At 39.1% G+C, this 14,836-nt stretch overlaps 1 protein-coding gene across 1 annotated transcript; it reads left to right on the plus strand.

Moving 5' to 3' along the window:
• The first annotated feature begins 1,895 nt into the window (after positions 1-1,895).
• Positions 1,896-7,727, plus strand: kcnj2a (potassium inwardly rectifying channel subfamily J member 2a). Its single transcript, XM_057359345.1, has 2 exons — positions 1,896-2,053; positions 4,297-7,727. Exon 2 carries the CDS (start codon positions 4,554-4,556, stop codon positions 5,835-5,837), a length of 1,284 nt encoding a protein of 427 aa, XP_057215328.1. The 5' UTR covers positions 1,896-2,053; positions 4,297-4,553; the 3' UTR covers positions 5,838-7,727.
• The last annotated feature ends 7,109 nt before the right edge of the window (positions 7,728-14,836 follow it).

Raw genomic sequence — 14,836 nt, forward strand, 5'->3', positions numbered from 1 at the left:
CAAACAGCTAATAAAATATTTTGGAAACAGAGGCTCGTCACAATGTGCAATGGTACACAGCAAGCATCCAGTTCCCCCCAAGGACAATTTAACAGGTGATATCAGAAGCATTCAAAGTACAGCAGTGACAAATGACTTAGTTCCAGTAATAGACGCCCCTTAAAAAATGTGTATTTATAATATATTTATTCCTATATATACATTTTTATATACCATTATATTGATAAACGTTAATAAACGCAATTAACATTATATATTGTATTTATAACAGTTACCATACTGTAGTATGTATCGATTGTCCTTCTTAAGATACACCAGGAAACAGTGGCACGTATTTCGTCAGTTATTAACAAAAAACACATGGCATCAGAATAAATAAAACGAAACTGTAGGGTGTAGGGAGATTTTCCTCGGAAGTCTCCAGCTCTCCACCTTGTGGTTGGACGCAGCGCTGTTCAAGCATCGCCTCAAATTAGGCTGAAAGGTAAACAGAGAAGGGACAGCTCACCGCACCACGTTTTGCCTATAAATAGTCCGTATTATTTATAGACTAGAACAAGAAAGTAACTAAAATAAGCTCTTTGAAACAGCTTTACAAACACAAGTAGAGCACGGCTCATTACATATGATAAGTAAGCAGTGTGTGACACGCAGCAGCCAGGAAGAGCAAAGGCCTGTGAAACTAACGTACAACTGCTGAGTTTCATTGAAACTTTTTTTTGACTGTACAGTAAACATCATTCATTTCTTTTACAGGGGTCTCGTATTACAACACGATGTAGTCATTATGCCATAGGGTGAATTCTGGTAGATTATGGACAGGTTTTCACAGTCCTGCATCAATATCAAAAAGTGTCCCAAACTACGTAATTTCACCCAAAATAAACAATACAGTGAGTTATAGGATTCTTGCACAGACACCTTGCTCGAGACCATAGGGGTGGCGAAACTTTGAGGTGCATTACAGACGCTCCTTCTGACCTTTAAAATTATTATTTTGTAATTCTATTTTAGCTATACGACAAGAAAAGTCTAATGAAAACATTAGAAAACCTGGTGGTGCTTTGTGCGCGCTTTCACAGGCATTATTTCTTATAACCATATTAAAATCAATCTATAATGTTTGGCTTGGCTGTGCTTGTTCTGACTTAAACAAAACACGTCTACTCTTAAATAGGCTACATTGAATGCAGTGGTATACAATGAAACGTTTATAAATTCGTGCTTACATTAGCTTCATTCCGAGCTTAATGCAGTAAATGGTCAACTTGTTGTCGTGTTTGACACGTAACTTTAACCCTGTGCTGCGCGTGGTGCGTTTGTGAAAGTGACCTATTAGTCAGATATGGTGACCCATACCCGAAATGTGACCTCTGCATTTAACCCATCCAGTGATTAGTGAATACACGCACAGCAAACACACGTTCACCCGGAGCAGTGGGCAGCTATCACTGCAGCGCCCGGGGAGCAAGTAGGGGTAAGGTGCCTTGCTCAAGGGCACCTCAGTCATTACCCGCCGGCCCTGGGAAACGAACCGGTAACCTTCTGGTCACGAGTCCGACTCTCTAACCACGACTGCCCCAACTGTTTGTTATACACAAAAAATACGTACCATGTGCCAAGTTAATATCCTACAATAAATCTTATATTGTGATTCATTCGGTTCTCCACTGCGGATTCTCGAAAACAAGAGAAGGAATCTGTTGTCTCCCAGAGTTCAATCTCACCTGAGTTTGCCTTTTACTGACACTGCTGTCCAGTCAGAGCTTCATGCGCGCGTGAAACTCTCACTCTCTCCGGATTGGTCGGTTGTACGGGAGAGGGCGTGGCAAGCCGGTGCGTGTTATTTAAATGCTTTGAAGCCTAGAAGCAACAGCACATGAGTTACTGCACGCTACTAACAAGTGGAGACAAGTGAAGATTTCTGTTCGTTTATATAAAACACTACATATCGTTCGTGGAGACAACATCATCAATGAGAAGACACTGTGGATAGTAAACGTTTCGTAGGGGATATATATGAACCGCTTTCTTTTCAATTACAAATACTTAGGTAAGTGTGCATTTCATATATGCATATGTGCATTTCATTTTATATACCTTAATAAATGTGGATTAAGTGGCGATTAAAATAAGTTTTCATTCATGAAGATTGCATTGTTCCGTACTCAATTGAAGTACATTAGACACAAGAGTTTAATGGAATATGCAAGCGATCGATCTGTTAAAATACTACATCTTAGATATCTTCAAATGACATGCTTTCGGACTGGCATGTGGGCTAGTCACTGGAAAGAAATACGGGAAACGGTTTATGGAATGACTCGATTTTTTCTCCCGCACCTGTTGACTTCTCAGTGCGGTCTGTTATCGTGTTATGCATATAGTTGCATACAACCCTCAGGGTTTAATGTTGAATGTCGTTGCTTTTTAGTAGTCTGTTCTTCTGAACTGACTGTTACTACGTGTGCATTTGTCTATTTGAAGCACAGCTGCGCTCAGCAGTTGTCAGCCGTCAGTCGCCGGACAGACGCACGATCGCCAGTTAAGCCTAAACTTGCAATTGCCATCTAAATTGCATCTTAACTTGTTTTTTTTTGTCAAGACTATTCACACCACCAACTGTAAACTGTTACCAAGTATAACGGGGAAAGGAAATTCCCCTAAATACGCAAGCCAGCGTGACGAGCATTTGAAGAACATCCTAACTAGATCACTTAAAAGAATGTAGGCTTTTATGTAACATTTTCCATTGGTCTTCACTATTCCACGCCAACAAAATAAACTTCTTTCATGGATATAAACATTGTCATATTTCGTTTCATGTAAGAAATATTTGCATCTATCAACCTGCTAGGGACCACATTTAAAAAGAGGGAGAAAAGGGAGTGGGGGTAAGTAAAAAAACAACCTTTTTCAGTCATGGTTGCTAGTAGGAACATTGGAGGCAGAATAGAAGCTTTAATGAGTAGTGTTTTAGACATCCACAGGGAATTGTCACAGGGCTGTCATTATACTGCTGAGAGAGAAGATGAGTTCCCAAAGGACAAGCTCTCAAGTCAACAAGCTTGGTGTCGGTCCCTGCTCTGCACCCTACAGAAAACCAGTCTTAGCTTGTTTTTACCTTTGGTGATGTTTAAGCAAAAGTTCAGAATGTTATGTGCTTTGATTTGGTCAGGCACAAACTACAGTATATTTGCATCAGAATGCATGTTTTAAAGTTCCATTGAGACAAAGAGTAAAATATCAAAGACTTTGTGTAAATGAAAAAAAAACGGATGCACAAAGCAAATTCAGCTTTCAGGCTTTTTTGTACGTAAAATCTACTTTAAAAGACGTATCGAAAGCTTCTTATTAACATTCAGCAGACTTAAAATGTATTATAAAGGCTTCTGGTCTAGAGTAAGAAGAGTCTGAAGAGTTTTCAGGACTCCACCGTTGATTAGATGTTTTTTTGCCAATTTGCATTAGTGCTCTGATAAGAGACATACATGACTGAGCAAAACAATTTTCCATCCACCCAAAGTCTGATTACCACAGTATGTGAAAACGGGTATTACTAATGGTCCTGTGGGCAATAAGGCAACAAATGAAAGCGCATCAACAGGCAGGCTGCCATGGCATTAACAAGTTATGTGCAGTACTGTTTTGTAAAGACCGTAAAATTCCTGGAAAACTGCCTATTGTGACAATGCAGTACATTTGCAATTCTTTTCAATGGAAGAGTAAAAATAGTGCATTTGGAAAAAAACAGTTTTTGAAAGAGTTATCACTGCACAACCAACAAAAATAATGAATGATCAAACCATTAAAAGGAAGCTTTATAATTTATTAGCCTTTATCGTTCTTTGCAGCCTCACTGAACTTCAGATTGAAAGAAGTCAGAGTTTGGTTCAGCTTTGTTATTTTGTCTGTTTTGAGTGAAGTCTTGTTGGCTCACTGTGCTGTTTTTTTTCTAAATCTGGAAGGAATGGTCAGGATCCTCTTAAGTTTCAAAGTACGAGTATTTGATTAAGCACATACCATGCATCAAAGTTAGTTTTATTCCACGTGATGCTAAATTCAGATGAAAATGTGAAAGTTATGATCTAATCAGTGTACAAATTTATAAGTTCAAGCTGAGGAGACATGAGAATGCGTGAGAATTATGTACATCGCGAGACACGTGCGTCTGAACCAGATTTTCCTTTGTTGTGATTTAAGCTAAACTTTTTCAACCAAACTGAAATGACGATGTTGCTTTGGTTTTATGTCAACGAATTCTAACTGTTGCATCTTGCCTCTTGTTTCTGATAGGAAATTTGATATATGTCATCACCAGATCCGATGAGACAAGCGTGACCAGTCCACCACTGGCCCTTTAGACCTTTCTGCCAATCAAAAGGTCCTACTGGAGCAAAGAGACGCCTCCTGCGTCCGGCTCTGAATAACCCCACCATTTCCTGCTTGTGTTGGTCCCCGTGAGTGTTTCAAAACTGTTTCTCCAACGCTTTTTCCAGAAACTAAGACTGTTTTCCAAAGCAGAAACAGCACAGACCTCCCAGACTGAGGTGATGGGAAGTGTGCGGGCCAACCGCTACAGCATTGTGTCATCAGAGGAGGACGGTATGAAGTTGGCCACTGCTGCGGTGCCCAATGGGTACGGTAACGGGAAGAGCAAGGTCCACACCCGTCACCAGACCCAGAGCAGGTTCGTGAAGAAGGACGGACACTGCAACGTGCAGTTCATCAACGTCAGCGAGAAGAGCCAGCGCTACCTCGCTGACATCTTCACAACTTGCGTGGACATTCGCTGGCGATGGATGTTTGTTATTTTCTGCTCGGCGTTCTTGCTGTCCTGGCTCTTTTTTGGATGTATCTTCTGGCTGGTGGCCATATTTCACGGAGACCTGGAAAATGGCAGCCCAAAGTGCGTCTCGAACGTAAGCACCTTCACGGCGGCGTTTCTCTTCTCCATTGAGACGCAGACCACTATCGGCTACGGCTATCGCTACGTTACAGACGAGTGTCCCATCGCGGTGTTTATGGTGGTATTTCAGAGCATTATAGGCTGCATCATTGATGCCTTCATCATCGGTGCTGTTATGGCTAAGATGGCAAAGCCCAAGAAGAGGAACGAGACGCTGGTGTTCAGCCACAACGCTACGGTGGCCATGAGGGACAATAAGCTATGCCTGATGTGGCGCGTAGGCAACTTGCGCAAAAGCCACTTAGTGGAAGCCCACGTTCGTGCTCAACTCCTCAGGTCTCGAACCACTGCTGAGGGCGAGTTTATTCCTCTGGACCAAATGGAAATTGACGTCGGTTTCGACAGCGGCATCGATCGCATCTTCCTGGTGTCGCCCATCACTATCGTCCACGAAATTGACGAGGACAGTCCGTTCTATGACATGAGCAAACAGGAGATGGAGAGCTCTGACTTTGAAATCGTCGTCATCCTGGAAGGTATGGTGGAAGCCACCGCCATGACCACCCAGTGTCGCAGCTCCTACGTGGCCAGCGAGATCCTCTGGGGACACCGCTTTGAGCCCGTCCTCTTTGAGGAGAAAAACTATTACAAAGTAGACTATTCTCGCTTTCACAAGACCTACGAAGTGCCCAGCACCCCCTTGTGTAGTGCAAGGGATCTCGCTGAGAAAAAATACATCCTCTCCAACTCAAATTCGTTTTGCTATGAGAACGAGGTGGCCCTTTTAAACAAAGAGGAGAAAGAGGAAGGGAAAGGCGAAAGCTTGAGTCCTGGGGGGACGAACACAGACACTAGCTCGGACTCTGACCACAGCCAGGCCACCGTTCCTTTAGAAACGCGGCCTTTGAGGCGGGAATCTGAAATATGACTGTGCAGAACTTGCGGAAAGGTTTAACAGACACCTTTTCATTCAGGCACATTGAGCTGAACTGAGCCCTTCGGCGAGGCAGACTCAAGCTAACGGTACAGTTACGAGGAAGATCGATCGGAGAAACTGTACAGAAGTGTTCTTACGAGTATGCATGGTTAAATAAACACCGCATAGAGGCACTGCATAGCTATTTGAAGAATGCACGTCAAAGCGAAGACAGGGTTACCCAATTAGACCGTTGCTTCTAAATGACACGAAGCTGGGAGATGTGCTAGGCAAAACTTGAAAATGAGGAGGCATGTGTCCGTGTGCATTTGTCCTGAACAAGTTTGATATCTCTGACATATGAATACTTCTGTTATTCACTCCTGCTGCTGTTATGAAAGTTGATTCCCTTACATTTTAAATCGGCATGGAAATTTGCACCCACATGTTATCCAGTTTTGCCCATTGCAATGACGGATTTTGTTTGATAAATAAGTAGTCAGTGGCCCTCTGCACATTTTAGGAATGCGAGCTTTTAAAGATGTGGGCGAAAACGCACAAAACCATGCCTGTTTATTGCGATACATCAGACAGGGTCTTTACATCAGTATCAGAGACATCACAGACATTTGTCGGTAGAGACAAATAGAGTGAACGTGTTATTGAATGTCTTTCTACAAGTGCTGCTATGTTGCATTTTAAATCGACTTTTAGGCTTAAACCAAAGAGTATTCAAAATGATCTTTCGTTAAATTATTTTTAGGACGACAGACAAGTCAGAACATGGAGTACAATATATATATTTGTAAGTGGACTGAAGTTGTTTGTTTGCTAATGCACGCGTATGGTCTATTTTATCAATTATTTTCTCATTCAAAGCCAAATGTGTATAGGACAAAGATAAAATATAAAGTTGAAAATAAGCAAGCTACAGGTTAGCCTACCTTATTTTCAGGTAATCTCTTATTTTCTTCCCTTAACTTCAGTGTTACTGTAGTTTAGTGCTACATACATTTTTGGGTTGAAAACTGTTGCTAGAAAACCTTTAGATGTAAGGTTCTTTGCATGGATTACACATATATTCATTTACAGGCCGTGTGAGTGTGTAATGAAGGTTTGGGTTTATAGACTTTTTAACGTAAACGAAATTCACTTTCTCGTCTGATTTAAACCTTTTTTAATAATTCATTATTTCTCAATCAACTCTAACCTCGCCTGACAAACTGCAATACAACCCAAAGCACTCATTTGGCAGGTGTACCGAGAGCCGGGTATGTAAGACTGGGTTATTAGACTGAGATCATGGTACTGTGATCCAATGACAATCAGAATGCAGAATCTGAGCTCAGAACCGCACTTGCACATGAAATCGTGCACTTGTGATATCACGCGTTGATAGTGATATCAAACCTGTATCCTGTTTTCTTAAATAGGCCTGCCTGAAGTAATTCAAAGACGGCCGCTAGAGCACGTTCTCCTGAAAGCTCTATAAAAGGAGACGATAAATTAGGGGATTTTTTCACATCATACGTCTGTGTTAACAAAAAGAGTATAAATTGCTTTTAGTACAACTTCATCCGTAGTTTCTCACACTTGACGAACAGCCAAACGTGCAGTAAGCCTGGTGTGTACCGGACTTCTGCTGGCTCACAGGAAGCAAATGCTTCTTTTATTGACTGAATGTCTATAGGCAGCGTTTCTCTTTGTTGTAAATATCCCGTACTTTATGCAGTCGTTTTGTATCAGTCTTCCCCAATGTACTGAAAAATAAAACAATGGAATGTACAGATTTTTATATTATGATTAATATTATTGTTCTTATAATAATAATAATTATTATTATTGTAATTATTATTGTACATGCTATTTTATTTCTTTTTTTTTTCAATAAAACAAGATTGAATGGTCAAGTCATCTTTTTTTATGTGAAGTGTCTATATTTTTAAAATTAGTTTGATCTTAGTTTGATATGCAGAAATGAATCGCTAGGCCATTCCAACTATATTGAAATCACCAACATGAAGCAATAATGTGAGCAGGGGACGTATTTGTTTAATTGAGCAAGGTGGCACAAAAGTAAAACTTTATCTTTTAAAAATTTTGAAGACTAGCACATACAACTTCTAGACAGCTGCTTTAAGTTGCTCGATTCCTCTGTTTTTGACGGCACAGCGCCGCAACCCAGAAGATTGTCTACTGCCAAACAAACCAAAACATCAACAATGAAACTATAATGTTACTGTTATGTGTCCCTGAACTGGGATAGGCCTACTGTAGAAAGCAAATGTAATGCACTGGGTTGAATTTGTGCCTGGCATTTCGTGTGTTGCCAGTGCCGCCGTTCCAAATATATTTCGTTCTCACTGGGGTCGATATATTATTATGGTGCTTCTGATTTTCATTCAAAGAGGTCAACTGTATCCCGTCGTGTTAAAGGAACTAGCTACGTAAATCTCTCAATATGCTGCTGTGAGATAAAGAATGAATCAGAGGTTCAATTTCTCACAGAAAGTCTCCATTCCAATCTTTTTTTATTGAAAGTAGCTCTTTGGCATCTTCTATGGATCTTAATAACCAACTACTACAGTTTTCATTTTAAAAGTTCAAATTAAAGTATTAAATTCTATTACAGAGTGAAGTATGTAGGCTACTTTATACTTTAATTGACTGCTAAGAATGACTTCACTAAAAAAATGACCAACCTTCAAAATGTCACGTCTGTTCATAAGTGCTACTATTAAACACTTAAAACGACATTCTTTCACACCTCTCGCACCAGCACTGATCACATCCCATCGACATCATCAATATAAGAGATTACAGTTTGTTAAGGAGGGAAAAAGAGTTCATTCATAATGTCTAATAGGGAGGTTCTACGCTGCACATCTATGATTTGTGTTTTAGAAAAAAAAAGGAGAAACTGGATTTAAATGAGTGCCATGGAAAAATATGTGTATACACAGGAGGGTTAGATTGACACTAATGTCAACTGAGGTAGCCTGGATTTGTGGAGCGATGGAAAAGGAAGGAACCAAGTGTGTGTGTGTGTGTGTGTGTGTGTGTGCGTGTGTGTGCGTGTGTGTGCGTGCGTGTGCGTGTGTGTGTGTGTGTGTGTGTGTGCGTGCGTGCGTGCGTGTGTGTGTGTGTGTGTGTGTGTGAGAGAGAGCGAGAGAGAGAGAGAGAGAGAGAGCTCATCTGCTTTATTCGTTAGTGGTCATTAGTAGATACTCTGATGTGATTCTCTGAGGAACAGCAAGAAGAGAATACCAAAAAAGCAAAGTAAAACGTACTTGAAAATTTGCTAAACGTATAAAAAACATACAAATTCTATTGAAGTGCTACAATAATAACCAGGAAAATATTGCACATCCACAATAAATGTCTCTACAGTGCTATAGACATAATGAAGAAATGATGCTTAACTGAAAAATTAAAAGTGCATTAAACATGAAAAATGGGAGTGATTATTGGTTTAATGCAGAAACAATTCACATATGACAAAATGAAAAAATAGCATAAACGTGAATATTCTGACAATATGAAAAATCCGAGCAGAATAAATCACACACAAAGCCCAGCGCACTTTGAGGGCTCTGGCTCATACGGGACATGCTGTCATACTGGTGGGAAAATAAGGAATAGGGTGTCACCCGTTTTCCGGTCACACCATTTAATATTCGATTTATTTATTGAATTATTCATTTAACGCTGTGACCAGGAAAGGCACATTGAGCCTGTGCTTCCTTTCTGAAAGGATCGCATTGTTGGGCAAGATGCAGAGTAACAGAAATTACTAGGTGAATTTTTTTGCTTCCCGTTTCTCCACCCACATGCTTTAGATTTCTCCTGTGAGTCAAACAAGCTGCAACAAAGCTCATGGGATGTTCTGATAAAACATGCATTAAGTGCACCACTATCATTTACCTTAAAAAAAAAAAACTAATTATGCATCATTTTTTAAGCCATTTATCATTATGAATCATAAGTCATTTAATTCATAAATCAAAATCATGAAGGGGTCATATTTTTTCCTCTGTGATTCCATTGTTAATAATGTTTTTTGTGCCATAAACAGCCATACATACTCCTTCGATTCACAAAAGAATATATGCTGTAACAGGGTGGATAAACTGACAGAAACTGAAGGATTTTTTTGCTCATTTGCTCTTGTGTTGCTAATAATTATTGTCAAAACCTTTTTGAAGCTCATGGTTAATAAATCAAATTTAAAAACATTTCAGAGCTCTTTTATCTCAAATGATCATGGAAAATTCTTCAAATGATTCATGATATGACCCCTTTTAATAATTATATTTCTCCCATATGGAAATGTTCAAGTGCCTTTAAACTTTGGTATTCCAAAAATATCTGACCAACAACCAAGCGTCCATGCACAGGTTCAAGTTTTGGGGCATGGTGGTGGATCTAGAAGAGGCTCTGCGTGCATCATAAACAGGTGATTTCTTTCAAGTTTTCTGCCCAGCTGTGATCTGAAGGGAGGGTAAACAATGCTGAACTCACAGGCCCTCTGTCCAGGCAACACAAAACAATCTGTGTACCGAAAACTATCACCGGAAAAACCTTCTAACAAGCCACCGTCTGGGAAATGGCTTTCAGACACTCAAAGCGCTGCCGCAGGTCTGTGAACCTCACGCTTTTGTGCCTGTTTATAGAGCACACCGTTCCGGTTTCACACGATCTCCTGCAGTAACGTCTTTCAGAGCCCTAAGAGACCTACATTTCTGTCATTGTGCAAAACACAACTTTCACAATTGCTATATGAAGAATGCAGAACATGATGGAACATGAAGCGAGATGGATAAAAAAAACTCTGTATATTAAGCGTTTTCATAGACAAGAAAAAGCATGCAAAACTCCTTGAATTTTTTTTAATTGGTGAGATAGTGAGGCCTATAATGTCATTCAGTGAAATGCACTGCAGAGGGCAATTGCTCCACTTTCAAAGCAAAAATTTCAATGCTAAAGAATATTCTCAAACTGTGAGGTTGGGACAGATCAGAAATACAGTAGTTATGCAACCTGAAAGAGAGAATTAAGAGAATAGAAACCACTGAATAACAGATTCTGTGAATGATTTACATTAAATATTGCAAAAATGACAACACTACTATCTTTCATAATCACACCAATAAGTTTAATTTATAAAGCACCTTTCATGAAACTACATGTTACAGTAACTTACTTTTTACAGTTAACTAAATGAATGCATACAACAAAGCACAGACTTTTAACTGTGGCAATGCACTGTACTTCAGCATCATTTTCTGAAATCTGAAATGTCATTCAGTCCCTGCTACATCATTTGGTTACAGTAATAGGAATATTTTGGCATAAACTGTGAGGTCAGGGTTAGGTTAGTGTTAGGGTCATCATTTACTGTAAAATGTTGGAAAAATGATATTTCATGCAAATAATGCATTTAGCACCAGTAACTGAGAAGGTAGCTTTGTTGTATAACTGGGCTGAACTGTACATTATACACCATATATTTCATGATATGCACAATTCATGAGTTAACCTACTTACTAAAACTTTATCAGAATATTTGGTATGACCCCTTCGTCTCACCATCTGAAAGAGAACTCCCATAAGGTTTTTTAGCATCTGGTTATTTCAAGCCCCAGGCTACAGACATTGTCCTGCATGTGGGTACAGTAAACCTGAGGGTGTAAAAGGCCTGCAAATTCCGCAGGGACCGTTTTGCAGAAGTTTAATGTTGAGTAGCTATAAATCACACTGAGTTCTTTAAACAGGCTATTTTTCTTTTGAGGCTTGCGGGTCATTGGAAAGAATGTAAGGTATGGACCAAAAGCTGTCGAGATAACTGGCACACATAGTATGCATTAAAAATATATGACAGAGGTACAAACTTTAGTGTTGAATAATGATATACCTTAGTTTTACACCATTTGGGAAAAACCGTGATTTTGAGCTTCCTTTACGTAAACAGGACAAACTCGCTAATATCCAAAGTTTTAGTTCCATGTTCCGTCTGCTCTCTTTCACAATGTCCTGTTAAAAGTAATAAGACCAAATATTTAGCTCTGGCTCAAAAATCTTATAGCCCTATATCTCAGTTATCAAACCAAATGATTCCTGGACAATTTTTACACATGACAGTAAATGACAGTTTTATAAGATATTGAGAATTTTAAACATCTGTCAAGTTTTACTAGGCTTTCAGGCTGCAGGACAAGTTGCAAAATACGGTCATTTTTTAAAATAAAATACTTTTCCAATTTTTTTTCTCAGTCGCTTTGGAGCATTTCTCGAATCATTCTTAAAATTAGCTAAATAATATGTGCATTTCTCAGAACAATTTGTACAAACTGCACAACATCATGGATTTCCTGCAAAAGCGTGTAACTTGTTCAAAATCCTTAGATCATCTCTCAAAATTAAATTTTTACATCAGTGAACATGTCAGTCCCATGAAAATGGCAAGTCCTTGTGTCATTGTTCTTGAACAAGACAGTCAAAATGTTTAGCCATGTTGTCAATATAACAGGTGCTTTATTTTTTATTTTTTTGAGTATTTTCGGATGTAAACTATGGCTTCAGTTTGTAATGACACTCATTGATAATGCACAAGACTGAAAGTTACGTAACTGTATGTGTGACACTGATAGCAAAAGATTGAACAGTATTCACTTTACACTTGTTCTGTTGGTCTGTCAACAAATTACACATCAAGCTTGAAAAAAGTAAATGTGATGAAGAAAATGCAACATTATTTTACAGCACAATGAGAAAAATTGCAAAATTCTATAGATAGATAGATAGATAGATAGATAGATAGATAGATAGATAGATAGATAGATAGATAGATAGATAGATAGATAGATAGATAGATAGATGGTATACAGTGTAGTCAATGAAATCAAATGGCTCTTCACAAAACTGACCCACTAAAAGTGTTTCAGCAGGGGAGGACATGGCCCGCTTTTGTTGTTTGTCTGTGTATCCTCTAAACAAACATCCTCATGTTTTCTCTCCCGTGTCGGACAGAATTAGCCCTGATGGACAGGAGATAGACCAGGCATATGCAGTCATGACCTTGATGAGACCACAGAGCCGAATAGAGTTCAGGCTTTTGGCAGCTGGTCTCTGGTATACATACTGAAGCTGGCACAAGGGTTAAAACCCAACAAATGTTCCTTCGGTCACTCTCATTTAGTGAGAGGAAGAGGAACAAGTGATGCAGAGATGATTGCTTTGGTATCTCCAAGTCCCAGTTCTTTATGGGATATGAGAGGCTGGGTCAGAATTTTCCAGCAAAAACAAGGCATGTCTGATTTTAATTTCCTCTTTTGTGGCTGCTGCAGCATTCTTTCAGCAGTTGCACAGAATCGGAGAACAATCGTGACGTCTCTTAAAGTCCATTTGAAAGGCTTGTTATAACCTGAGACTTCACTGAGATGTACTATGGGGTAAAGTTTTTTCCTGACATTCCACTGAGTCATGTCTCCCATCTCACGGGTCACTGGGGTAAAGAGATGATGATGAATTAGTATTTTTCCATCCGTCTGTCCCACCGTAATACTCCTGACTGAAATAGATCTGTTGTAGGCAGAATCTAGTCAGCTGTTATATTATAACTGAAGTGTAAATCCCAGGTATCTTCACGTCCTGATAAAGGATCCTCAAAATCGTGAGGTACTAAACATACGTCCGTGTTTTTTTTGTTTGTAAATCAATCAACTGGCATTTATTGGCCTATGTATATCCATCCCTGTCAGATAGGAGAGCTAAAAAGATCCAGTCTGGTTTTGCTCGTGCCAGGAAACTGGAAATCATCACTGCTTTTAATTCATCAGGGTTTAATAAGAGAAAACCTCTGCTCAGCTTCATCGCAACTCAGATTCAGAGCGGGGCTGAAATGATGAATGGAGACTCAAATAGCGCACAGCAAACACTTTATTTTACCACACGCACACTTTCCCTCTTCAAACCAATTAACTTAACAATTGCCAGGAACTAAAGCACAGAAGCTGAGTGCTCTTCTTGGAACTTTTTCAGGGCAAACAAGAGAATATTGATGTTAATTTGTGGTTTAAATGACTCTAATGTTAACTTAAGATGTGTTGCTTTAACCAATTTAGGAACTCAACTGTAAGGCCTGAAATATGGTCTGTGAGCACGAACACTTCTAGACTCGCTGGCGGTGCATTCACATTTGCATATGCGTATTCTGATTGGCAATTCAAATTAATCGATTCATTTAATATTTCTGTCTTTTCTAAAACCATTCATTGAAGCCAAAATCCATACTTTTTTACAAATAAACCTAAATTAGTTAAAGTTCCATCATCATTTACTCACCCACTTGACATTTCAAACCTGTATGACTTTCTTTCTACCGCAGAAAACAAAAGATGATATTTTGAAGAATGTTGATAACCGGCACCCATTGATTTGCATTGGTTTTGTGTCCACTCAACAGAATTGATTGGGTGCCAGCGCTGTTCAACTTTCTTCAAAATATCTTCTTTTGTGTTTTGCAGAACAAAGAAGATCATACAGGTTTGAAATGACAGGAGGATGGGTAAACAATGACAGAATTTTCGTTTTTGGGTGAATTATCACTTTAAGTAAATACAAAATTGTCAGTTTGACTTTATTTGATTTTACCTAAAGTAACTTGCTGTTTTATGTTTCAAACAGTAATGGTGACTGCAACTAGTAGAATTTTTAACGCTTTGACTGTAAGATTGACATTCTGAAGTAGGTCAAGAAACCCGTCTGTTGTCCAATTATATATCTGAGCTTGGTTTTAAAAATAAAAGCAATAATATTCCCCCAAAAAAGCACAATAAACACTGTTGTCATGTCTGTGTTTTTATGATGATTGATTAATGGTTGACATACTTCAGGAAATAGGAAATTATTTTTTTTCTACAACTGTTTTGAACAACACTGTGCCACTGACTCACGCAGACTGACAAACCATGTGAAAGTCTGCAGCTCCATCCGTCAACACGGCTCCATAC

This window comes from Triplophysa rosa, linkage group LG18 (assembly GCF_024868665.1).
Source record: "Triplophysa rosa linkage group LG18, Trosa_1v2, whole genome shotgun sequence".
NCBI lineage: Eukaryota > Metazoa > Chordata > Actinopteri > Cypriniformes > Nemacheilidae > Triplophysa > Triplophysa rosa.